Below are 25,288 nucleotides of genomic sequence, written 5' to 3'. Positions count from 1 at the left end.
AAGTAACATTTGCTGCAAATCTGTATTATGGCCGTGGTGTCCAATAAAAATCTGTATTTCTAGAGAACACATGGTCTTCATTTTGAGATGACACAGTTTGGATTTGGAGTACTGAAAATACATCTTGAGCTCTGTATTTAGTTTTATTACATTCAGTTTCTACATTGTTAAATGTACTTTTAATATTCACTTTACAATACAATCCATAAATAATGATGTGTATGTATTTAAAAAGTATTAAGAGCCCTACTTAGTGTTAAAGCTCTAAGTTAATTATCCTATTTCCAGACACTTTGCTCCTCAGATACTAAAACAGCTTATGAAGTGCAGGGTCACTGGGTGTAAATGCTGCCTCTGAGTGAAACTGTGTCTAACAATCACTCAAGCAGTCACTCAATCAAAACCTGGAAGCTTCCCAACACGACCACATCGGTCTGCCAGCGACCATGCAGCTTCAGTTGAGCCATTGGTGTTTTTCTGCTCAATTAGCCCCTCATCCCACCCCAAGTTCCAGTTCATTAACAAACCAGCTCAAGTGTTCTGACTTCTCAGTTAAATCCTAATGAGTTTCACTAAAAGGTTAGAGGCTTGGAATTATTATTTATTCTCATCAGAATGATGAATGAATTTGCAATGAAAACATAATCAGGCACCAAACAGGCCTGTATGTGTTTGTTATCTAATACGAACAAGTGTTAAACTGTGGATTTAAATTTGCAGGACTAGCTCTCTCTGAGGTCACATGTTAGATCAAAAACATAATTCAAGAACATATTTTTCAGCACTCTTAACTTTTCATTTTTCACAGAACTCTGAGTGTGAGATACAGACAGAATACTGATGGGAAAACATGAAGATAAGTCAGGATTATGACTGATTATTTTTTTTTAAGAATTCTGAGACTTAAGTTAGACTTCCAATTTTTTTTCCAACATAATGAGAAATGTTGATTTTATGACTATAATCTCAATTCTACAAAGTTCAGAGCTCTCAAATTTTGTTTTTGAATTTTGATTTATTGAATTGTGAGATAAGGGTCTGCAGGGTCTGCAGGACTTTTAGTTACGTGTTCGTAAACACGACATTTAAACTAGGCTCCTCCTCCTTGGATCAGTGCAAGCAGCAGCACACACCCACAGCCCTCAACTAAAGCTACATGAACACACTCACTGGACCAGCAACCACCTGCAGAACATATTTTTCTACTTTAAAACCTTTTCAAGATGAACATCAATAGAAACTAAATGAAACCAAATTTGCTGGCAAAACATGAAGGTTTGGCTGTTCAAATGTTAGTTATCGTAAATCTACACATTAAATAAGAATAAAAACTTGTGACAAGCATTATTGACTTCTCACATTAAAACAATAAAAAGAAAAAAACCTCTTAAATATATCCCATTCAAACATTTCTTTCACAGATAATTGCTTTATTCTGTGTCTGACAGTTGAATGCATTTGTATGGTAATCACAACACTGAACATTGTGCTTTAAGTCTGAACTTTTTCAGTGACCTGAAGGCACTCAAAGGGCTGAAAATTAAGTTTGATTAAACAGAAGAAGATGATTAAACACTTACTTTTCAGATGATTATTACAAAAAACAGAGATTTCCAAATTGAGTTTGAGGTCTCAGAAGCTGAATTTAAGTCCATTTCAATTCAGGATGATTTTTTTTTCAGCATTCTAACTTTTTAATTCAATCAGAATATCAGTACAAAGCAGGGTCTGCTTTAGGCCTCAGAAACCTCAAATGACGGCTCTGGCTTCATTTCAGTGCATATGCAAAAATTACAATTTGCTAATCATTTCCGACTAAAGTGAGCAAACAGATTGAGTTGTTCTCTAACACAGGGTTTCTCAAACTTTTTAGACCGTGGTTAGACATTTTTCCAACGACCCCCTCATTATCGTAACAATAATTTGCATTTTAATAATACTTTTCCATAATTAACTATGTAGTATTATGCAGCAGTAGAAGCAAACTACATTCATACTTTCCAAGTAAATCATTTGGTAAACTATGAGGTGATGTTATCGCCCACCCAGTGGTGTGCACAGAGGGGGGTTGTCAGCCCCCTCATGACTGAAGCGCTCTGTAGGGAGCTAAAACATGCACTTAAGTTCCCTCTTGGTTGGCTAAAGTACGATAAACTGCTCTTTTTGGTGGCAAAATGCACGTTGTATGTTTCTTTTCTTTATTTTTTTCTTTCTGCCCTTCAGATAGTCTGTGCACAGGTGTTTCTGTATTGATTTTTTTTTTCATCTATTGTTGCTAAGTCAAGTGATAGATACCTCACAACCATATGAGAGTTGATCCCATGGCACAAAACTACATGGGGCGAGTTTTGGAAAAAAAGCTGATTTTATTGGTGCAGAGATACCAGCTACATCCTTCTTTTGTTTACAGCCAATGTATTTTACTTGAAGTACAGTAGTTCAAGCAGCTCTAACTCAACTGATGTTTCTGTAATATGTTTTATTTTTCTGAAATCATTTTAGAATAAGAAGACCCTGCTCACTGTGAATCATCAGTCTACACAATAACTCTATATACTGCAGAAACAATCACTGATTTATAGTTCAGCTTGAATCATTTACTGGAAGTTTTAAAAAAAATCACTGAGGTAAACATTTGAAGGACTTTAAAAATACTTTTCATACTCCTTCCTCACATGCCCCAGCACTTTGGTTGTCACTCATGAGCAACATTCAGATATCACTCAGGTATCACTGTGAGGGGTTTGAATGCTGAAAACTACAGTTCCTCACCTTAATTTCCCTGTGACAAAAGAACATCTGAGGAGAAAATTGGATGAACAGGGTCCTAAACAGCTTGCAGCATTCATTCTTCATATTCTTTTTTTTCTAGAGGTTTTTGTGTTTGCATGAGCAGGAAAGTCACTGATGAAGAGGGATGAAAAGAGAAAGATGGATCAAAACTGGTGTCTTCACCCACCAGCACCAGAGCTCTTACTAGATGTGATCTCCTTAGAGTAGCCTACAGAGGAGGATTACAACCCATGGAAAAAATTGAATCTTTTTTTTCCTCTCACGTTCTGTCAATTTTCCTAGCATTTATCTCAGCACTCTTAACTTTTCATTTTTCACAGAACTTTGATTGTGAGATACAGACAGAATACTGAAGAGAAAAATGAAGATAAGTCAGAAAAATGACTGATTTTTTTTTTAAAGAATTCTGGGACTAAGGTTAGACTTTCACAGTTTTTTCAACATTATGAGAAATGTTAAATATATGAAGATAATCTTAATTCTATATAACAAATGTTGGAGCCATTAACGTATTTGTAAACACAACATTTAAACTAGGCTCCTCCTCCTTGGATCAGTGTCAGCAGCAGCACACACCCACAGCCTCCAACCAAAGCTATGTGAACACACTCACTGGACCAGCAACCACCTGCAGCATCCCATTTCTACATGGGAGAGACTCAAGAGCTGTGCACCTGGTATTACATGTTAGCACAAGCTAATCACTGGCATTTTACACATACCTAGTTAGCAGAAAGCCAACTCACGTTGCTCCCCATGCTGCTCTTTAAGTGCCCCAAACGAGTGAAAGTGGAGCCAAGCTTCACCCTTGTTTAGTTACAAGCTTTGTCTGTTTGGCATTTCGTTTCACTTTGGTTGTGTTTTTCTTTTTCGTGCTACGTCCACTGTCGCAGCCACTCAGGATAACTTTCTCCACTCTCTGTTATCGACATGCAACGCCACTTGCGCACTGGGCACGCTGAGGTATCCACACCTACTCTCCACCCCGAAACATTTTAAAACAACCAAACATCAACACACAGGCAGAGGAGGGGGTTAAGGGCAGACACAGGCACTGACAAACGTGTAGAGGCTCATAGGAGAGAGCTGAGGAGGATTATTCCTGTAAAAGCTGACAATTTATTTTTTAGGAAAATACCGCAGACGCTGCCTTTAAGTCAGAATTTTAGAAAAGTTACTTATTTTTTACTGTTTAACCTCCAAACGTTTGTTTCAGTAGTCCCAATCCTCTGTACTAGTGAACATCACTTGTTGGTTAATCCTGAAATTAATCATTTCAACAAACAAAATTGGATTTGATGTATTTGTACGTACTCATTGAACACGAGATCTGGAGCGAAGTAAAGCATCCTGCTGTTGACATTCTTATAGGACCTCCATCCCAGGGCAAACACCATCACCCCCATCCATGACTGCTGAATGACAGTCATTTGGTCATCCACATGGAGATTTCTAAAACCTGAAGAGAAGGTTTAGATTCATTGAAATGTAAAACAACAAAGAAAATGTTATACTCAAAGAAGAAAAAAGAAGAAAATTCATAAAATATACTGTATGTCTTAATTTTTTAAGCAGGCATCCTGTTTTGCACAGACTCCGGGAACAGTTTTTGGTTTCTAAGCCAGGCTGAAGATCACTTTATTTGTCAGAGCTCTTGGAGTATAATGATGACCATTTGTTTCAAAAAATAAAGAGTGTCACTCAGGGGGTTCCTCAAGATGTGATTTTAGGACCACTACTGTTTACAATCTGTAAAGAAGTGAGCTGTTTAGGCCTGTTTTTATAATTTCCCACCCTTTGTCAATTTCTTAAGGTCAATCGTATCAACTGAAATACATTAGCAAAGAAGTAACAAGGAGCAAAAAGCCCCAAAAGAGTTAAAATGTGGTGATCAGGCTCCTTCCTCCAAGGTCTGTGGGCAGGAGGATGGAAGTCTGAATGCATCCTCCCACTGAGCTTTCAACACTCTCAGTGCCGCCAAAGCAGGAGCATCCAAACTAAATGAATGCCAGCTGACTGAATAGATGACCTTGGTTGGGTGTAAGGGCTGGCTGGTCCCTCTGCTAGAAAAACTTTCCATAATAATTCTTTGAAAGACGTCTTCCATCATCCTAGTGAGATCAAGGTATTTAGAGTCACCCTTGACAAGGCTCCTGTGTCGCTAAATGTGCTTCATACCTGCTAAATCCTCTTTTAGCTATTGGCAAGTTTTTATTCACTATTCTGGTAGTTTTTTTAAACTAATTGATTAATTTATTACCTTTATCTTATCCCTATGGGAATTTTTATCCTGAATAAAAATAAATTAATACAATTCAGTTCCACTGTGCAACCTCATATGACGTTGGCAATGGGCTCCACAGATAATCACAGGCCCAGCATTTCACCTATCCTCAGCCTCATGGACTTTCTCCAGACTGCTGTGGGCTTCCCTGAAGAGCTGCTTAGCTTTTTTTGCAACTATAAATCAAACAATCTTCCTTGCCTTCTGGTAGAAACCACACACTATTTGAGTTTCTTGAACCTTAAGGAGCACCCTCACCTTGCCTCCTAGTAGTGCTGCTGCACACATGACCCCACCTGTCCAAACCATCCACTTTTGCCCACACCAGCAAAAAAGAAAAAGACCTCAGTTAGAGGCTTCAGGCCTTATTCTCACCAGTCCCTGCTTTAGTTGCTTCAGGAGTTCTTCTCCACATCTGCCATTACCCAGGTAATGCTGTTAGAGACTCACTGCCCTGCTCTGCTGAACTTTGCTGCCTTTTTCAGTCAAGGTGAAACCTGGATCAGTTTGGCCTGCCTGCCCACCTCAACCCTTTCTTTGTACATGCAGCTCATTAGCTACTTCTGTGAGGTTTTCCTGTCAGCTTCACAAAGAAGTTATTTCCTGTTTGATTGTCTGCATTTGTGTCCTTGTCCTGATCTAGAACAAACCCTGTGACAAAAGGACTATGTCACTTAACAGACTGGACTGGTGGAGCATATGCTTCAGATTTGTCAACAACTATGTCACTAACTTGATCACAGTACATCAAAGTGGAACAAAGGACCCCTAAAGCAGAAAAATGCCAGATCTGCAAATTTCTGCTCAACCGGACAACCGTAATTTTACATGCGTAACCCTGAGCCCCATGATTAATGCTATGCATACTGCAGAGTTTAAGGTTAAACCTCAACAAGGGATGGGTACCTTTCATATTTGAAACGATACAGTACTGATGCCTAACTGATGTCCAGCATGGAAAATTACCTATTCTTTCACCCCCCCCCACAGTCACAAGAATGCATTTAGGTACCTAAACATGGTAAATTTGGTCGGTACCTATAAAAGTACCCAATTCGGTACCTATCCCTAACCTCAACATCAGATGTGCTTGTAGTAACGTTGCTCTGCACAGCAGCACCCACTGGTATCAGTTGGTAGATTTTTTAGAATCAGTAATAACCTGGAAAAACTGTATGTTATGAACAATATGGAATGTTTAACTTCTGGAGTCAACACTTTATACTCACTTTAATAATAGATTGACTTGTATGGAAACATTGTCCCTTTTAGCCACAAACCCACTGAGAGTTTTCCAACGAACCCCCAGTTCCTGTTATTGTATTTATATGGCATAATAGCATCTCTTAACTCCTTTTTTTGGCTTTCTGCCTCACAGCTGTACTCTCAGTGTCAGTTCCTCACTCAACGCAAAATGACACAGTTGGATGAACAAGCTGGTGAACACAGTGAAGTGTCTAACTGTAGAGAGTTCCTTTAGTCCCTTTGTGGAGAAAAAAAACTCAGCTGACAGAGGTGGGAATATCAAACTGTATTAACAAGTTGGACATAAGCAAACTGCCAAATGAATTCTCACACTGCCTCTCTGATTTAGTTGGGTGAGTGAATGAATAACTCTTTGCTAGCAAGCTTGCTGAATAAAATCAAAGTTGGAACAGGGAAGTACATTGTTTATGGCTGGTTTGCAATAAAGATTTCACATCTGAAATTTCAGTTCACCACAAAACAATTTCTTAATTCTTCTATCTGCTGAGCATCTGGTGGGGATAGCCAACACTCTTACATAGCCAGAGGACAGCAATAAAATCTTCAGGCCAAGACTGTCTTTTCTCACTTAAAAATGTGTGCAGCCTGATAGGAAAATTGAGACTCAGAAGCAACTTTAGCATGTGCTCAGATCAAAACAAAACAAAACTTGACCCTTCAAGTATGTCTACAAAATAAATCCTGAACATCACAGAGGAGCAGCAAATCACCTCTCGGAGAGTCTCAGCTTTAAGATGACTAATAACCCAAACAGAGGCAGCTTCATGCTGGTTTTACTTCTGTTTTATGAACCAGAAGAAGAACCAGATTTCTTTGTTGGGGTTTGCAATTCATGGGTCTCCAGATTACATGAAAAACATCACCAAACAGTTTTTTAAGAGGTAAAAATGCAATGTACTCAGGAGTTTGGTCAACAACTATTAAAATGATTTTAGCTGAAAGGAGGTTGGACCAGCCACTCGAGTTACATGATTTTGAATCTGAACAGATTGTTAACTTGCATGTATTTATCTGCTAATAGAGAAATTACACTGTTGTCAGATTATAGCTGTTGGGAGCCAGAACACCATTAAAGGTCCCATATTATGCAAAAATCACTTTATTAAGTCTTTTAGTGAAATTTGTGGGTCTTTGGCTTTCCTCCCAGCCCACAAAATGTGATATGAAATGACAAAACCTGTACTTAGTAGTGCTTGTGAATGTAAAATCCTGACCTAAAACAAGCTGTTTGGATTTTCGGGATTTACTGACGTCAGCCATTCCCTTTTTTTGACCAATCAGGAGCAAGTCTGACCTGATTGGTCACCCAGAGCAGATACCCCCGAACCCCCTCCCTGCTTCTGCTCAAGCAGCCATCACTGCCATCATTGTTCTGTTTTTGGCTGTGAACAGCCACATAGTTCCATGCACAAGCTTCCCATCTCGGAAGAAGACAAGACTAAGTGGCCAGAGTTCATTTGTCAAGGAAATGTGCCAGCTACACTCAGTAAAACTGTGCATGTGTGTGCTAGCCACTTCACGGCCGACTGCTTTTTCTAACTTTGGGCAGTACAACAGAGGGCTAGCGAATAAACTGGTCCTGAATCCAGGCGCATTACCAACCATCCGCCGACAAACCTGGGACCCTGGAAATGTGAGTATTTTGAATGCTGTGTGCTGTGGAGCAGATGTAAGAGCTTTTCCTCAGTGTCCCCCCTGTCTCTATGTTAGCTTCAGGATGCTAACTGTAGCTGCAGTTAGCCTGTTGTTTTAGGCCGAGTTTACATGGAGACTCCCGCAACGATTCTTCCTTTGCGTTTTCAAAAGCCACCCGCGTTTACATGAGGACGGCGTGAAAACGATCCACGTTCATACGGCTCCAGGAGGACTAGTCACTTCTTCTGTTCTTTCTTTTTCTGCCATTTTGTTGTGTGAGACGGTCAGCAATCCAACCATAACTCGCATTACCGCCACCTACTGAACTGGAATGGCTCAACTGGAAATGTGGCTGAGCGAGCAGCCTTCACCTGAAACTGGGAGTGCGCATGCGGTGACGTCAGCGTTTCACCCTGAAACGCTCTGCTCTGTGTTAACACGAAGCTGGATGGAGGAGCGGATTCAGATCTTTCCACTCTGGGGAGTGTTTTCAAAAGTTTGCGTTTTCACTGAAAACGCAATGTGGTCTTGTCTAAACGGAAGGCCAAAATGCAACGAAATGTTTGCGGTATCGACCGTTTTCGGCGTCATGTAAACGGGGCCTTAGCCTGTAATGTTACCGTAAACGAGCTTTGCTGTTTTCTAAACATTGTGCACTCAGAGCTCTGGGGCCGCTCTCAGTGATGCTGAAGAGCGTGGCGGTATCAGTGGTGGCTCATTTCCATATGAAGGTCACGCCCGCTAAATCAGACCGCTCTGTACAGAGAGCCTGGAAACAATGCTGCTGTACTTGATTTATTGACTTTTTGGACCAAAACACGTTACGACCATTTCATGAAGACATCGATGATCCATATTAAACTGCAGAAAAGGAGCATAATATGGGACCTTTAAATAGATTACATTGCTCTCCCTACAGACTGTTTTCTCCTGCATACTCAAGAGCCATTTGAATTATGATTAGAATGCTCTGCAGCACAAGCATAATAAAAACACTGGAGACTTCCAAAAAATGTAATTCTTTGCTTGAACAGCTTATCAACGTTGGATGTGTGCCCTACCTGGCAGCCCTTTAGCCCATTTGACCACTTTGACCAGCTGTCTCTCCCCCAGCTCGTTGAGGCTGGTGAGGAGGGTGGCAGCTGAGTCGGGTTGGCTGTAATCATGTCCGGCATTCACTACCTCGGGCTCAATGGACTCCAGAATGTTGAGAAAAGCCATCTGTGTGTTGAAGTTCAGGCCTGATTTGGGAGATATATTCTGCATGGCATCAGGTTGTTCCTGCCCAGGGTGATCCTCCTCAGGGTTTTTCTGTTGTCCAATCTTCTTTAGTTTACGTGCTGGAATCAAAGAAAAGCATTCAGAATCAGTTCAGTCCTAAAAAGAAAGGCCACTTCTGAGGCTAAGATAATCAAAGTGTGTGTGTGCTTTTTTCACACAATCCCCAACCCGCTGGACCTACATGTGTCTTACGCAAGAAAAAACACGATATTCTTGCTGAATGATATCTTTGTGCCATGAATGTGGCACTTTGCAGAAGAGAAAAAGGACCAACTGATCATCTGAGCACCCAGGGTATCATTTAGAAAAAACACACAAACACTGTGAGCTCATGAATTCATCTTTTTGGCAGACTTGAGCTTGTGGTCAGCTTTGATCTTCACCTCAAAATTTATTATTGATGAAGGATGGGGAGCAAACAGAAGACAATTCAAAGAAAGGGTTTTTCAGTACTGTTTTTTTTTCTCTCAAAAAGGAAATATCGCACCTTTTCAGATTATCGCTACAAGTCAGAAAATCTGTTCCTACATCTACTTTGTGCTGATAATCAAATTTTTTGGTTGAACATCAGCAAAAAAACAAAAAAAACATGCATTTTATTCTGCTTTCCAAATCATCTCTTACAAATATCTCGTAATGTTGCAGTGGATTATAAGTAACCTTTTAGAGATACATCAATTTTACTCAACAATACCTGGACTGAACTACTAATAGCTTTAAAGATTTTGAATCATGTTTCATTTGAAAGAAAACTCTCTGAGCAGATGAGACTCATCTGCTGGAAAGGCCTGTGGTCACCATGTGTCAGAGATTTCTGGTGATGCAGATGGATTAATGAGATTTTTTCCTGGAATTTTTTTTTATCTCCCTGGTTGTGCAGTGAGTCGAAATGATATCACTGAAGCTAAAGCAGTCACAGAAAAAAAAAAGATTTGTTTTAAATTCTGTATCAAATATGCAATATAGAGAAAATATGGATGACGACACAAAGAAATAATGTGTGTAAGCTAAACTGAAGCGTGCTTTTCTTGCCTCATATGAATGGGTAACATCTAGAAATGAAAAAAACGACACCCTGCTACACAGCTGCCAAATAAAACTGGATCCTTAAGAACCAGACTTAAAGCCACCAATCATTCACTGAACTCTTCTCTGTTCCTGATAACCTACTATTGTCTTAACACAAGGATCAAATCTGCAGTAGTTCAGTTTGAGCTCAGCTGCTATGTGAGAGTGACAGCTGAGCATTACAGCAAGTGATTGACACATACACATGGTGACCGCTCACATGGGAGAACAGACATACAATTATTTGTTGATTGCCGCACAGACTGATGCTGAAAAGACCTCTCACTGAGCACAATCTGATGTGTTTGAAATTCAATCTTTAGCTTGAAGAGGTTACAAGACCTCTGAGAAATCATAAGATGAGGCGAGGTAGTCCTTTTATTCATGAATAAGTTATGCTGATTATGCGTGAAAAGAATCTTAGTTGTCATGAAATTGCCTCCAGCAGCTTCTTTGCAAAGAGCGTCTCATTAAAACTGCAGCCTGGATTTTCACTTCAGTTGAATTAATATTGAGTCGTCTGTTTTAGAAACCACTTAAGTCTCGCTCAAGAGTAGCAGGGTTGAAAGCAAACTGAAAATTGTATAAGGGGAAGGATTTTCAAGTCTTAAAATTCTTTGACTGATCCAATAACAAATATTTCAAATTAAATGGTTAATTAAAAGTCATAGCTATGATCCTCTATTGTGACACAGGCAGGCGCCTGATCTTTGCAGAGTTGAATGTAAATAGGCTCTTTTGAGCTTATCTTAAGTCCCTTAAGCTTGATTGAAGCCCAAAAAGAAGGGAGGGGGACATTTAAATATTAGCTTTGTGCAGATTAAAATCAGAGAAACCAGTCTGTTTTCAGTTTTCTAAACAAAGACATGCAGTGTATTACTGACCAGCACATTAACTTAACCGGGGCTTTAGAATCATAAAGTGTTTCTTGCTCTAAATAAATAGGGTGAAATAAGAGTGAATAAGCTGAGGCTATATCGCACCCCATCTGCCTGGTGGACTTCCCCTTCCCCTCCAGTCTGAGTCTTATTAATCACCTAACTGTCATCATAATCATCGTCTTTGTGGCAACTGTATCTTTCGCTTGCTCAAATAAAAAAGCAAGGCTTTGTTGAGCAGATTTCCCTCCTTTAAAAAAATCCTCTGTGTCACGCACGCCCCTAAAATCTCTACTTTTCTCATTCTCTCTCTGCTGTCCAGGCTGAAGAAGTCATTACATCATTAGCTCAACAATGTCACTAGTGTTTCTAAGACTGTGTGAGAGGGAGCAGTGTTTGAGGGTCTGACACAAAGAAGAAGAAATGAGACAGCCTTCCACAAAGTCGCCTGTCACACCTCCCATTACTCTCCAGTTGGCCCGCCATTAAGCTATCAGGCCCAATCCAGATAACACTCTGAAGTTTTACTCAAAGACACTGCCCATTACTGCGCTATAGAGAAAAACAAGGGTGAGAATATGATTACACCTGGAGTAAAAGGGTCACACAAACAGATACACCTCATTTGTGGAGTTTCATAAAAAAAGAGTTAGATATAAAAATTACAACAACAAAAGATCAGTGAAACATCTTTTTATTAAAAACCAGAGTATGCTTTGTTTTTCTTCTTTTTAGTTTCACTGCACAGACTTGTAACCACCTGGAAATATTGGAAAACACCTTTTCAAAGATCGCTTTAAGCTGAACATTACAACCAACAGTGACCTGTTAATTACATTAACTTGTCACACAAATCACAACTTTTTGGTGATCCCAATGAAACGCAGTCTGGACAAGACCTTCCAAAAACACCATTATCTAAAAACGACAGGCCAATTATGCCCTCATTTGACCCCATTACTCTTACGCTTGTGAAATTCATTTCCAAGCTGATTACTAAAAAGACTTTTTTCTTGTTTCAGAGCTACGCTGGAAATCCATGGCTGAAAGAAAACTCATTTGTTTTTTTTTTATTATGAATTTCCTGTGGCAAAGGCTTTGTGGTTCAAGATTTAACAATAAAAAAACAGCTGTTTTTGGTTTTGTGTTATTCAACTCATTCTTTTTGAGCTCGAGGATGAAATAACACTTTTGAATTTGTGCTTAGAAAAAAGGAAAGCCTTTTTGAATCTAGACCTGATCTGACTTTCAGATTAAGCTGATCTGCAGATTTGTCAACTATTCAAACCCTTTGTAGCCATGATACCATCAAAAGTGCTTGGTCTTGTATCAATTTAACAGCTCTGGCTTCATTAAGTCAACATGAAATAAAAAGTAATTGTCATCATTACTACTTTACTGCAATGATGTACCATTACTCTGTTACTAACATGTAATGACCCCTCAGAGTGCAGAGTGAGAGTTCAGTTTCTCAGAGTTTCAGTATTGAGTCACTCCTTCATATTAAGAGCAGGTAGTGACCGATATTACACACAAAGATTCAACAGAAGACCTCAGGAGAAATGAGGAAACACTGCAGAAATGGTTTGGAAACACAGTGAGATCTCCAGAGCCAAATTCAGGGAAAATTAAATTTATCCTGCTGAGCTGAGTTTGATTGTTTAACTAAATAACAAGAAATGTGATGTTTGCTCTCGAACATCAAAGGGAGGAAGCTCTCAATGCATTTGTTTAAATCAAGGCCATAAAACGGATCCAACAGACTGTGGCTGAGTTTTTCAAGTTTCAACTTTTTATGCACTGAACCCTATCATCATGTCAAACTAATACAATTATCTATGAAATTTAGAATAGATGTTTATTTATTTCATTATAGGTAAACTCAATGCACTTTAAATTGAGGATTTATAGAAAAAAAAGATCCTGATATAAAAATCAGATTAGGGACAAAACAGTACAAAAACAAAGAAAAAAGATACCCCCCCCCCAAAAAAAACAATAAAAATAAAATAAAATAAATAAGAATAAAAAAATAAATAAATATACATTTGCAGCAAAAATCTGACCCTACGACTGTTTTTTTTAACTTCACAGCTTTCTTGAAGTAAGATAAAAAAAAGTTATGAAGTGTCTTTTTTATAAACTCATTATAAAAACAATTATTCTTGAAAGATTGATGGAAAGAGAGATCACTTCCCGTTAGGCAGGGCCGAGGTCACTAACAAAAGCTTACTTTGATGGAGAAAATGATAGATCAGAGAAGCATTTTTGTATTTCAACGTTTCACGTTAGGGTGCAGATGTGCAGTGAGCTACTTCCCTGCAGCGAAACCAGACTCGCTGCTTTCAAGGTTTGGGAACAGAAATGTCCCTGCTCGGCTTCTATTCGGGGACACAATTAAAATACCAGAAATAATATGGAATTTGAGTTCCAGAAATGAAACCTTCCAGCAATTTGTAATAAATATGCTTGTCAATCTGGAGCAGATGCTAAACTGAACACTGAGATTATTGCTTCTATTCAAACCCTCCAAGCTATGAGGAAAACAAATGACAGACCTTATCAATATGATACGGCAGAGATTCAGAGTTTTTAAGTGAATTGATCTAACTGCCAACTTTATAGTAAATGAATCAAATACAATCAGTCAAACCAGACATCTATTTTCTTTCAGGATTTTATGACTAGGTTTTAAAGTATTTTGAGTCAAAACCACAGGGATAATAGTGCCAGATGTATAATTTTTCTGCCTTCACTTCTGCAAATGATTGTCATAAATTTTCCCTTGAAATGCAGTGAGTGAATTACATGTCTGGGATGAGAACCTAAGTGAAAAGAGGCTCTCTTTAGACACAACTTGAAAAGGTGTGCCTTTTTACTTACAATCACAGCATTAGATCACATTTTCCCTCCATGGGTTTGTCAGTGGCTGGTGGCAAAATTGCCAGCATGTCTGCTGCTTTAATTCACATGTCTCATGTCAGCTTTGTGCTTCAGGCACAATTTTCACCGTTAACAGAATGAGAAAATGGAGGAAAGTGAAAATTGAACACAGGACTAAAATTAGTCCACTACATGTCAATCTTTACAGCCTAATATGACGAGCAGGTCTGGGTGACAGTAAGGAGAAGTGAATGGAAGAGGTCTAAATTGCATGGCAGCTCAGTCGGGGCCTGATTATCAGTAACATCCCCTATTGTGATGATGCTGCAATTGAAGAGAGGTACCTAAGATGTGCTGTGGAGAGACTAAAGTACTTGGTCTGGGGAAACCATTAATAGTTTCACTTTTAGGACTTCACTTTCTATGAAGTGTGCTTTGTTTGCTCAGGATGCAGTGCACAGTTTTTATTTCAGCTTATACAGCTGAACGTATGTGATTTAAACTGTAGTTTTTGAGACTATAATTCACCACATTCAGACAGCGTCTACGTTTCTGTGGCGTCATGCTTAGAGTGGGAGGCTCAGATGTTGCTCTCTCCTATGAATATAGCCTGTTTGATAAGCATCATCAAATTGGCACCTCTTTGGTAATGAGAGAATGAGGTCAATGAACTGTAAAAATCAACAGAGAAGTCATGTGAGGAAAAAAAACTGTTGCTTCTCATTTTACACAACCGCTGCTGACCTTCTAGGCTTTGGCTGCTATGGCTTTTTACAGTCTCACCATAATCATCACTACAACACTGGAACGAGACACTCTGTATCCCTTTCTGTCTTTCTATGTCCGTGTGTCTCTCTGTCTGTGTGTCTCTCTCTGGCTACATCAATCTCCCTCTGCAGCTCCTTCTCTCGTTGCTTCTCACTCTTTCTCTCTGACCCTGACAAAGTCGAGATGCCTGTCTGTCTACCATGAGTCTGGTACTGCCTGAGGTTTCTGTCTGTGAAAGGAAAGCTTTTTTTTTGCCATTGTAACTTGCTAAATGCTGCCAAGTGTTATACTCAAAGTGGGTTAAGATGAGACAAGACTTCTAATTACCTCCCCCAAGGAGGTTATGTTTTTGGGAGAGTTTGTCTGTTTGCCTGTGAACAACATAACTCAAAAAGTAATGAATGGATCTTGATGAAATTTTCAGGAAATGTTCAAAATGTGATAAGGAAGAAGTGATCAAATTTTGGAGGTGATCTGGATCAACTTCTGGATCCAGGACATTTTGAAAGGATTATTTATCATTGTGAGATAGGGCTGTTTTCACCATATATGTATATAACTCCACAATAAATGGTCAGATTGCTTTGCAAAAGAATACAAAACAAGGTCACCATAATTTATGAATTTATGATCCAGATCCTGGCAATATTGTGGATACTAAGATCTGGAATTTGAAATATGTACTGAGTCATCATAATTTTTAACACTGTCAGGTAACAAACTATCATACAAACCTGTAACAAACACCAAATTGTAGCAGACAGTCTGCTGAAAGGGAGTATAACATTAAAGTAGGACTTAAGTGTTGCATGACAATCACAACATGCTTGGTGAAGGTCTGAGTGCTTTTCTAGTTTTGCCTTGATTATGGGTCTCTGTTGGTAAATTTTTTTATCCATGTTAACAGGTCTGGATCTGTTCATGTTTTGGAAAGTCTCTTGAGACGTTTGTTATGATTTGGTGCTATATAGATAAAGATAATTTGATTGACTGAAAGATTGATTGAGGTGATGTAAAACCTTGTTTTTGAACTCAGATAACTAATGAAATTAAACTTTTCAGAAAAAAAAGACTTGAACACAAGGCAGCCAAATGGTATCTTCAAATTACCACAACAATCAGACGTGAGAAACATTTCTACGAGGTGTATACATTTTTTAATTTTGACCACAGCTCATCTGGGATGGCTGGAGAGTTGGATTTTTTGACCTATACTGCTGCCAGCCACCAGGGGGAGCAGTTTTTGTGGCGACCACACTTCTAGCCGAGCAAGATGACGTCCATTTTTTTTACAGTCTATGGTTTGAAATGCTGATCTTGCCTCACTCCTGGTAATGATGTGACATCCTTCAGTCGGCTCAACCACGCCACTAGTTATGTAAACTTCAGGACATCTCTGCACATCTCTTGGCTTAAATAGGACCAAAAAATAAAAAGTAATAGAAGATGTAGCCCCTGGGTAATTAATCTAATTATTAGGGTCCCCGGCCGCAGCAGAGGGCACCTTCTAGCAAGCTAGTTCAAAAGGTATTTGCTTATTGTGAAAGGCTTTGAATGTGTCATTTAGCTGTAATAAAAGGGTTTGAAGCTTAAAATGTAAAGTTTGTAAACATGAGGCTGTTAGATCTTAACTCATTATACATACATACATTATACATATAGCATACAGTCAGAGGGCACCTGCTGGTGTCTTGAAACAGTCATTAAATGATGGGAATAACACTGAACAGAATAACTTACAAAATTATTATAGCTAACAGATTCAAACTTTTTAAAGTAGTTATAAATCCAGCTTACCTCCAAGTGTCATTCCAGCTTCAAAACACTTCTTCAGTCGACATGACGGGCAGTTCTTTCTTCTTAACTTGTCAATAGTGCAGTCATTTTTGCTAGCACACAGGTATTTTTGTTTGCCTGCAAAGACAAAGAAACCAGATGCTTTTTCATAGGTGCAGAACATTTAAAATTTAGGATGCATAGATTGTAGATTAAACCCTCAGGTTTAAAGTTATTACTTTAAGTTTTACCTTCTGCTGCCCTCTTAAAGAAAACCTTGCAGCTGCCACAGGTGAGTGCTCCATAATGGCAACCTGACGCCTCGTCTGAACAGATCAGGCACATCCTCTGTGGCGGGAAGAAGAACTCCATTGGGAACATGTGCTCTCTGCCAGACTCAAACCTGCTGTGGAACATATGAAACAGGACTTTAGATTTTCCTGTTTTCAACTTTTTTTGCTCCTTACTGGTTTATGAAATTGTATAAGTTAGGATCATAATTAGTTTAAACTTTTTTTTTATTCTCCATGCTACAAGCAGTTTCCACTAACTCTCTGAAACCGTGCCAAGGCCCCGAGTGAGCAAGTTAAGGAGGGCAGAGAGTGATGACTGAGGACACGGTGGGAGCGCCTACACTGAGAATGCAGGGGAGGGAGGATGAGGGGCCCAGGATGGGTGCCCAGCTTTAACCTTGAACATGGAGAGATTGGAGAAGGCTCAGACATAACGTTGCCTCAGTGACGTAAAACAGATATCAAGGTTTTGTGTAAGGCAGACAAGGATGAAGCTCAACTGAGCAGGGCCCTCCGTGTGCTGACTGGTTTTAGGCGACAGAGGATTTCATTAAATAAATCAAAGGATAGAATCAAAATGTTATTTTTTGCATCAATCACCCCAAATGCAAAGCAAGGGGACAACTATTTTTTTACTGTTACAGTCTATTACATACTTCCCCTGAGTAACCCTGCAAAATTAGTTTCATTTGGTTCGCTCTTTTATTAAACCAGGTAAGATACCTTATAATTTGATTATATTTTCTCACAAAGAAAGTTATTTTTACTTTTACGACTGACAGAATTAAACTCCCAACCTGAAATAAAAGCTGTTGTGAACATTTCTGTAGCTCTGAAGGGAACAGTATTTCCACTCATTTGTTGCATTTGTCAGTGTTAAACTGACAACGTGGTTGTGACTGGTTTTCAAACACACCACTAAAAAACCATAAAACTGATTCTGGAAAGAGATGTTATCCAAAAGGAAACAAGTTTATGAGAAACAAACACAAACTGAAAAAAGATGATTGACTTCTCTCTGATGAATACTGAGGTCTTTTTTGATTTAATGCCTGTTTTGGTTTTAATTCTTTTCTTTTTTAAAAGGTTTATGGCGTGGTGGCAGCTAAATGACAGTCACACCCACGTTGTTCATTAATCTCTGAAATGTGGCTTTTTAAGCCGTTTGTTATCGTTTTTGTCATTTGTGGTTCCATCTGTGGGAATGATGTTATTTCTCTCCCTTCTGATCTTAGTGTGCCCTTCCGTGTTCTGCATGTATTCTTAAAGCAGAGAAATGTCATCCTGATCCTTCTTTTTTTACAGAAAAGTCTGTTTTACAGTATGCTGATAAAATCTTTGTCTAAAACCAACCAGAAGCAGCAGCTTCATGTGTTAGAATCAGAAATACCAAGAATAAACCAACATTTATGCTTCTGTTCTGATGTATTCTTTGTTTTGCTTTTGTAGGTCATAAAGGTCATAAAAGAGGCATCAGTCTTATTTCTAATATATTTCATAACCAATGACAAAACTTTCACTGTAAACTGCAGAGCAGTCTTAAATACTACAGTCCAACCAGTTAAAAACCCTAATGCTACAAATGAAAAGGCTCACTTGATTGCTTTTTCATGCAGTTCAAAGTTACAAGATTGGCTTTGTTTTCTATGTAAGATCACATGCAGCTGTTGCTTTCCAGAGCTGTTTTCCTGAACTAAAGCAACATCACTGTGGTGGGTTTCCACTTAAGAGGATTTTTTTTTTTTTTGCTGCTTTCACTACGCTTCAGTTAAGAGTAATGAGTTTGTTTTCCAGACACCTGACATAAATCTGGTTTATCTGTAATGTGATGCAGATAAAACAAGTTTGTTGAATCTCTTCACTCCCCTGAATTGAACCGGTGAGCTCTCTCTTGGCTCTAACTTCACAAAAACATTACTTTTCTCTGTTTCCTGTTTGCAGAGCCCTAGATCACTTCAAATTTGAAGGTCCCACATGTTAGGAGTGTGAAGTATCAATGCTGTGTTGTGAATCACATCTAGGGGCTATGAGCAATGCAAAGTTGCAAAACAAAACAAATATAAACAAAAACTGTGGTTTAAACCAAGATGCCAGAACTTCTGTGTGATAGAGATCTCATAATCCTGTACTCACCAGACTCAAAACCCCAGCAGAAAATTGAATCATTGAACCTTTATTTATCCAGATAATTTCTAGTTTAGACTGAGATCTCTTCTATGATGGTGACCTGGCCAAGAGTTCAGGAGCACACACAGTGTTTCCTCTACCCGAAATCAAATTAGTTTAAATTTCTGTTTAATGCTGGATCAGAGCTTGGGGTTAGCTCTCTTATAGATCAGGTCTATACCTTTTTCTTTAATTTAACAGAATATATAGCATTATGTTATTTATCTTATTTACATGACAGAATATAATTTCTGTATCTATGTATGTAGTCTGGCGTTCACAATTGTCCTCTGCTTTCTGTGGGCGCATCTCAGCGTTCTGCGGCAATGCGTTTAATCACACACACACACACACACACACACACACACACACACACACACACACACACACACACACTCGTGAGTGGACAGAGTCAGGAAAAATAATGTCGCAACCACTACACAGAAAAAACAAACTGCTCTGTATTATAAGCACTCCCAGGGCCGTCTCTGTGAAGATGGCAAAGCCCCCAGGTTTACTTTTCAGAGAAGAGTTTAACAGCTTTTAGGCTTCTGTTCACATTAAGAGTATAAAAAAATCTTCTTTACAGTGTAATAAGAGAAAAAAAAACACTGTAATATGATCCACATCTTTCAACGTTTTAGCTTTTTTATGCTGACAGCTTTGTTTTGAGCAAATACAAACATCCAGTATTTCAGTGATTAGTTATCTTTTGGAGTAGTATAAGACGCAATTACACTGTGACTTGCAAGCTGATTTGTGTAGATTATTATCATATGCACATTTCTCACCCTCCGATCCTCTAAGAGACACTGTCTATATTTCATGCTTGAACATAATTATCAATCAGGATCACAAATTCATCATACAAAACTAGACATGTTGCAGAAAAAAATCACTGATCTTAATAAACAAGAGAAACTCTGAGATGCATTTGCAAAACCCCACCTTTTCCTTTTTCTTCATGAATGAGTGGTTTTCATTATCTGAACATTTTGTAACAGTAGAGGTCAGTCATATCTAATTTGGGCTATTTTCCGTGCACAATGCTGTTTGATTAATGCAGCAGAACATCAGATTAATCCAACTTCTCTGTGCTCTGTTTAAGAAGCTTCAACAATATTTTTCTGGTACTGTTTGACCACTGAAAGGCTGATCAGATTTTTATAGATACATTACTTAAACATTGTTTTACTTTAGATCCCTTGCTTAATGCTGGTTGACTTTCATTTGCTTGTTTCTCCATATGAAGACTTTGCATCCAAAATGGCTCTGGAGTATTTGCAGAGTTAGGCAGACTAGCTAAATTGTAATAAATACAGCAGAGCCAATATTTATATTTTTTGCCAATACTTTCACAGCATAGTATCCTCTGATGCACATTTCTGCCACTGCACTGTACACCATGCATGTTTGCTTTTTTGAGGCAAACAATGTCCTCTTTATTACTTTGCTCTCTTCCTTCTAAAATCTGATTTTGAAGGAAGAATTCACGGCTTGTCTGTTTATGTCACTGTTTGATAAACAATTACAGTAGTGCCTTTATTGGACTCAAGTAAGACCCACAAATTTTTCATCTTAATCAAAGTTATTGGGGAAAAAAAGAAGGCAAACTGTTCTGCCCTCAGGTCAGATGGTCTAGATTTGGCCTGGTGACAGACCAGTCATTGGTTTGATTTCATTCATCAATTGTTCCATTCAGTGGCACTCAAAGTTTTCCTTTCCATTAAGCAGCATACATGGAGGTAGTGGTGAGCAAAGTTACCACCACTTAAACAATATTTACTCTATAAATGCTGGGAACCAAAACAGAAACACAGATGGAATAAAGTTACTCCCTGGTTATAGCAAATCTGTAGAATCTATAAACATCTTTCTGGCTACCATAGTTTAAAAAACCACTCAAATCTAAAACAGAGGAGGATTAAAGACCATTTGCTTCATTCATTTTTCATTTACATTGTAATGGTTCTGTGAATCTGCTTCGTAGAACAAGCTGCAGGAATTGAGGTGATGAGAAAAAAGAGAGCTGGAAATCCCAGATTTTAAAGGGCTTGGTGCTCACATACATCTGCTCTCGTGGAATTCAGAAACAAACCCCCCAAACATGGGTTTGCAGTTGGGCCGGAGACCTTTGACACACATTGACCGACCTCTCTGTTTAACTCCTTTCTGATCATGGCTTTTAGATTTAGTCCAAAAATTCAAATAGACAGATCATTAACCCTGACAGACACCATAAATCTCACGTTTTTTTTATCATGTGGAGCAGATACTTGTTTAAGCTTTTGCTGGTGTTTTGTCTCACTGTTCTCACAATTAAAGTACCAAACTAAAACCTGCTTTTTATGGGTTGAATCTTTAAATTATAGTGTTATGCAAGTGAACTCTACTCTTTACTTTTTGGCCACTTGCTGTACAAATAGTGAATTAACTAATGTTTTAGGTTTGGTTATTATGGCACGAACAGATATCTCTGTGAACTCTAATAGCCTGAGATCTGAGTGTCAATGTCCTCAATCATTTGGTGAACTCACATGCAGTCACTTAAAGGACATGGTGTCTGGAGCGTATGTGGTTCAAGGAGGATTTAGCGTAAAAATAAGATTGTGATAGAGCAGCTACGTCCAGCTTTAACAGTGAAAACTCCACCTGACAAAAAAAGCATACAGGAAACTACCAAAACAAACCAGCACAAGGTGTGTGGTAGTGTGGCTGTCACTGACCCTGTAACAGATTCAGGACCATCCAATTGTAAAATAAGGTTTGAAGGTCTTGTGTTGTTTATGGAAACCCATCACTGAAAAATGGTGGAAACTATTCTGAAGACAACATAAAAACACAACACTAGACCTTAAAGTCAATCCTCGACATATCAACCAAAAAAGTAGTAAGTAAACCAAACCAATGAGAAGTCTGAGGTCCTACCTTTCCACATTAATCAATCACTAACCCCTCAAATTTGAAAATAAACTTAATTTTTATTTATATATTTATATATTATTACTATAAAATCCAGCAACTAAAAGACTTTTCAGAAGAACACGTGTTTTCTTTAAAGAATGTAGGACCATTTTAACACTGAAATGTAGAATCACACTGTAGCTGTTAACGTCAAATCAATGTTATGAACAGGTGCAACAGACAAAATAGTATAAGTAATATACTTTGTGTTAAGTGACTAATCAGATGGGATACTATTTAAAACAAGACTGTAATGGTTTTATAAATGTCATTAAATCTATGGGACTATCTCAATAATGCAATTAAAAAATGCTCCAAGTCAGAGATATGACTTGAATATTATGGAGCAAGAAATATTTTAAATCATTACAATAAAGCATTAAAATCCTGTTTTTGTAATTCTAAAGTTCTCTGTTTGATGGTTTGCTACTGTCCTTAAAAACATCACTGCCTGCAGGAGACTGTGATATTTTTTATCTGTTAAATGTGACATTTATTTGGCTGATAAAAACAAGTGAACAACAAATGTTTCAGCTGTTATCAAAAAGACCTTAGACTCTGAGAAATAAATAATAAAAGGTGGAATTAAATTTGTCTTTTTTTCTGTGATTGAAGTTCAGGTTTTGCTGTGATTAAGTGTTCTATTTCGTTTCACTTATTGCAAAGCAGGCTGCCAAATTCATCAAAATGCAGAGGGAATAACAGAGGGGGAAGAGTGTAAGCACAGGCTGTGGTCAGATTAGGGTCACCCTGTGGACTGATGACACACATAAATCTCTGACATCCCTAGATCACTGCTTTTTTTTAGTATCTTCCTAAAGTTTTTTTTATTTTTTTAAGTAAGTTAAAAAAAAAAGAGAAAAGAAAAGAAAGAAAAAGGATCAAACTCGTCCCTAGACATTTTTATTATTGTGATTAATATTGTTCTTATTGACAGATTATCTGTTTATAATTATTATAATTACTGTTATTATTAATAATATTATTACTGTTGTTGCTGCTGCTGTTGTAACCGATTACCTGGGGTCACTGTAGTCGACGTTCAGCCACTCGCCCACCTCGCTCTTCATGTAGCCAGAGTTGGGATAGGGCGGCCTCAGCATCCCGCCCGGGTACCACTGCTCAGGACGCCCCGCGCTCCTCTCGTATGGATTACATATGAACGGTGCGTTTGTGCCCGTGCTGTCAGGATTCATGCACTGCCTCGGACCCCAGCCCTGACAGCTGTATTTCTCGTCAAAGGTGTAATTACTCCCCCATAACGCCCCGGCGTTTTCATTGTCCTCTGATTTGATTCTGATGTTAAATTGTTCCGGCTGATATCCACCGAACTTGTTCTCCATGGCTTCCCTGAAGTCTCTCGCTTCATCGGGGGGGTTGTAGACCCGGCACGGCCTGTCAGTGGATAACCGTGCCAAGTTGGCTGGGCCGGATTGGGCGTAAGGGCAGGAGGCTGCACGCGCCGTGTCTAAATGATCTGCCTCCTCTGAAGTTATGTCACCAGCGTTGCACAGCGTGAAGTTTCGATTGTCCATACACGTCCGAGTGGAGGTGAGGTGGTGCAAGCGTGAGCCAGTCTCTGAACTTTTGAACATGTCCACCAGTTGCTTGTGTCCGTGCGGAGGCAGCTCATCCCGCTCGCTGACAGCAGCCTGGGCGCGCGGACAGCTCAGCGGCACCGCTCCAACTCCCAACAAGTACTCTCCTCGAATGTGGTCATTTGCAGCGCACGAGGGGTGAGCTATATCCATTTCGCTCGTGTCAGTAGACTCCATGGTCAGTCCCAGCGACACGGACACGGCTTTGCACAGCTCCCTGGCTGTTTCTGAGATTGTGGCGCGGGCAGGAAAAGAGCGAGTGTCGCCCACTCGGCAGTCAACGTTTAACAACCCCTCCTGAGGAGCAGCAGCTGTTTGACAGCAGGGTTTCTCCGTGTCACAGGATAGCGGATTCATGTGTCCGGATTCGAACATGATTTGGTCTGCTTTGTCGGATTCTTTCAGCCAGCCGACGTCGCTTCCCGTTGAGTTTTTGGCGAAATGGAGCCCACTTTCCTCAGTTTTTTGCGCCATGCTGGCAGCGCGCGGACCGTCGTCTGTCTTTATTCCCCCCCCTCCCTAACCAAATTCTGTTACAAGATAACTGCCGGTCAGTTTGGCTCGTTTCCCGGAAAGTGTTTACTTGGCCACGAGGTCTGAAACTTTGCACGACAGAAGTCTCTGTAGGTCACAGCAATTGTTTCTGCTCTAACCAACTCTCTCTCAGGCGGAGAAACGTTTAGGTAAAAGGTCCTAGAGAAGCTGCAGGAGTCACAAACTCCTCCTAAACTGAGATCTTCAGTATCAGAGGCGCTGGGGTTTGGTGTGGTCGAACGTGAAATCAGGGAAGGACTCTTATGTCCCTTAACTCCCCTCATGAAAAAGCAGGGCACGAAATAATTTATCCTGGTCGTTTTCAGATCCTTAGAGGAAGTAACATGTGACTATTCATTTACTGTTAATATGATATTGCTGTAAATCGAGTACCAACCATCTCCATATGTATATTTCCTTTTTTTGTGTTTACAACAAATTTCAGAGAATCTCTTGCAAAAGTAGCATTTCATTTCTTGGCACAAGCCTTTGGTCACATTTCTGCCCACAGATTTGTTAGTTTTTGGGATATTTTTTCCCCTAGACATTTTGTAAAATGTTTTATGAAATTAATCATTTCTCACATGCTTCCCTAAATGCAGTGCTACAAGGTCTACCTGCAGATAAAATGTCAAAGTATTTTAGTCAGTTATTAAAATAGGAAATCTGCTGTCTGTCAGCCTCAACACAGTCAAAAAGTCCTTATTTGGAGAACAGACTGCCAGTTTTAGTCTTTGATTTATTACAGTGTGATTCATCAGAGTTGGGTTAGATTTGAAACAGGTATTCTTTCAATAGTGTGCAACCCATTTTTTTCTCTGTAATATCCAGAAAGTTCGACAGAGTCATCGAGAGACAGAGAGAGAAAAAACATTGGAATTTTCTGCTCATTCAATTTAGGAGTCTGTTTTGTGCTTGTAATGCAGGGTAATTGGAGTTTATGTGCCAAGCTCTTGATGCCCCTTCTATTTTATTTATCTATTTTTTATAATCCTTATGCATTTCTTTAACTATAATATTTATCCACCAAAGAAAAAAAGCTTCCCACCAAAACTCTGAGGTATACCAAACAGCACAGTGAAAGCCACACACATCCTGTAA

At 39.1% G+C, this 25,288-nt stretch overlaps 1 protein-coding gene across 2 annotated transcripts in view; it reads right to left on the bottom strand.

The window, feature by feature from the left end:
• Positions 1–24,366, bottom strand: part of ar (androgen receptor) — a 34,969-nt gene extending 10,603 nt beyond the window's left edge. Inside the window, exons 1-5 of one of the 2 annotated variants that reach the window (XM_074671609.1) lie at positions 23,076–24,366; positions 16,884–17,038; positions 16,654–16,770; positions 9,040–9,318; positions 4,108–4,252 (exon numbers count right to left, since the gene is read on the bottom strand). In XM_074671609.1, the coding sequence (XP_074527710.1) occupies positions 4,108–4,252; positions 9,040–9,318; positions 16,654–16,770; positions 16,884–17,038; positions 23,076–24,127 (1,748 nt within the window). In that variant the 5' untranslated portion in view covers positions 24,128–24,366. The remainder of the gene's footprint in view (positions 1–4,107; positions 4,253–9,039; positions 9,319–16,653; positions 16,771–16,883; positions 17,039–23,075) is intronic. The other variant, XM_074671610.1, reaches the window with a different exon arrangement.
• Between the last annotated feature and the right edge of the window lie 922 nt (positions 24,367–25,288).

Source organism: Halichoeres trimaculatus, unplaced genomic scaffold, assembly GCF_033239565.1.
Source record: "Halichoeres trimaculatus isolate MK-OKI-2021-1 unplaced genomic scaffold, fHalTri1.1 fHalTri1_scaffold_6, whole genome shotgun sequence".
Taxonomy (NCBI): domain Eukaryota; kingdom Metazoa; phylum Chordata; class Actinopteri; order Labriformes; family Labridae; genus Halichoeres; species Halichoeres trimaculatus.
This window is presented reverse-complemented; position numbering and strand designations above follow the sequence as displayed.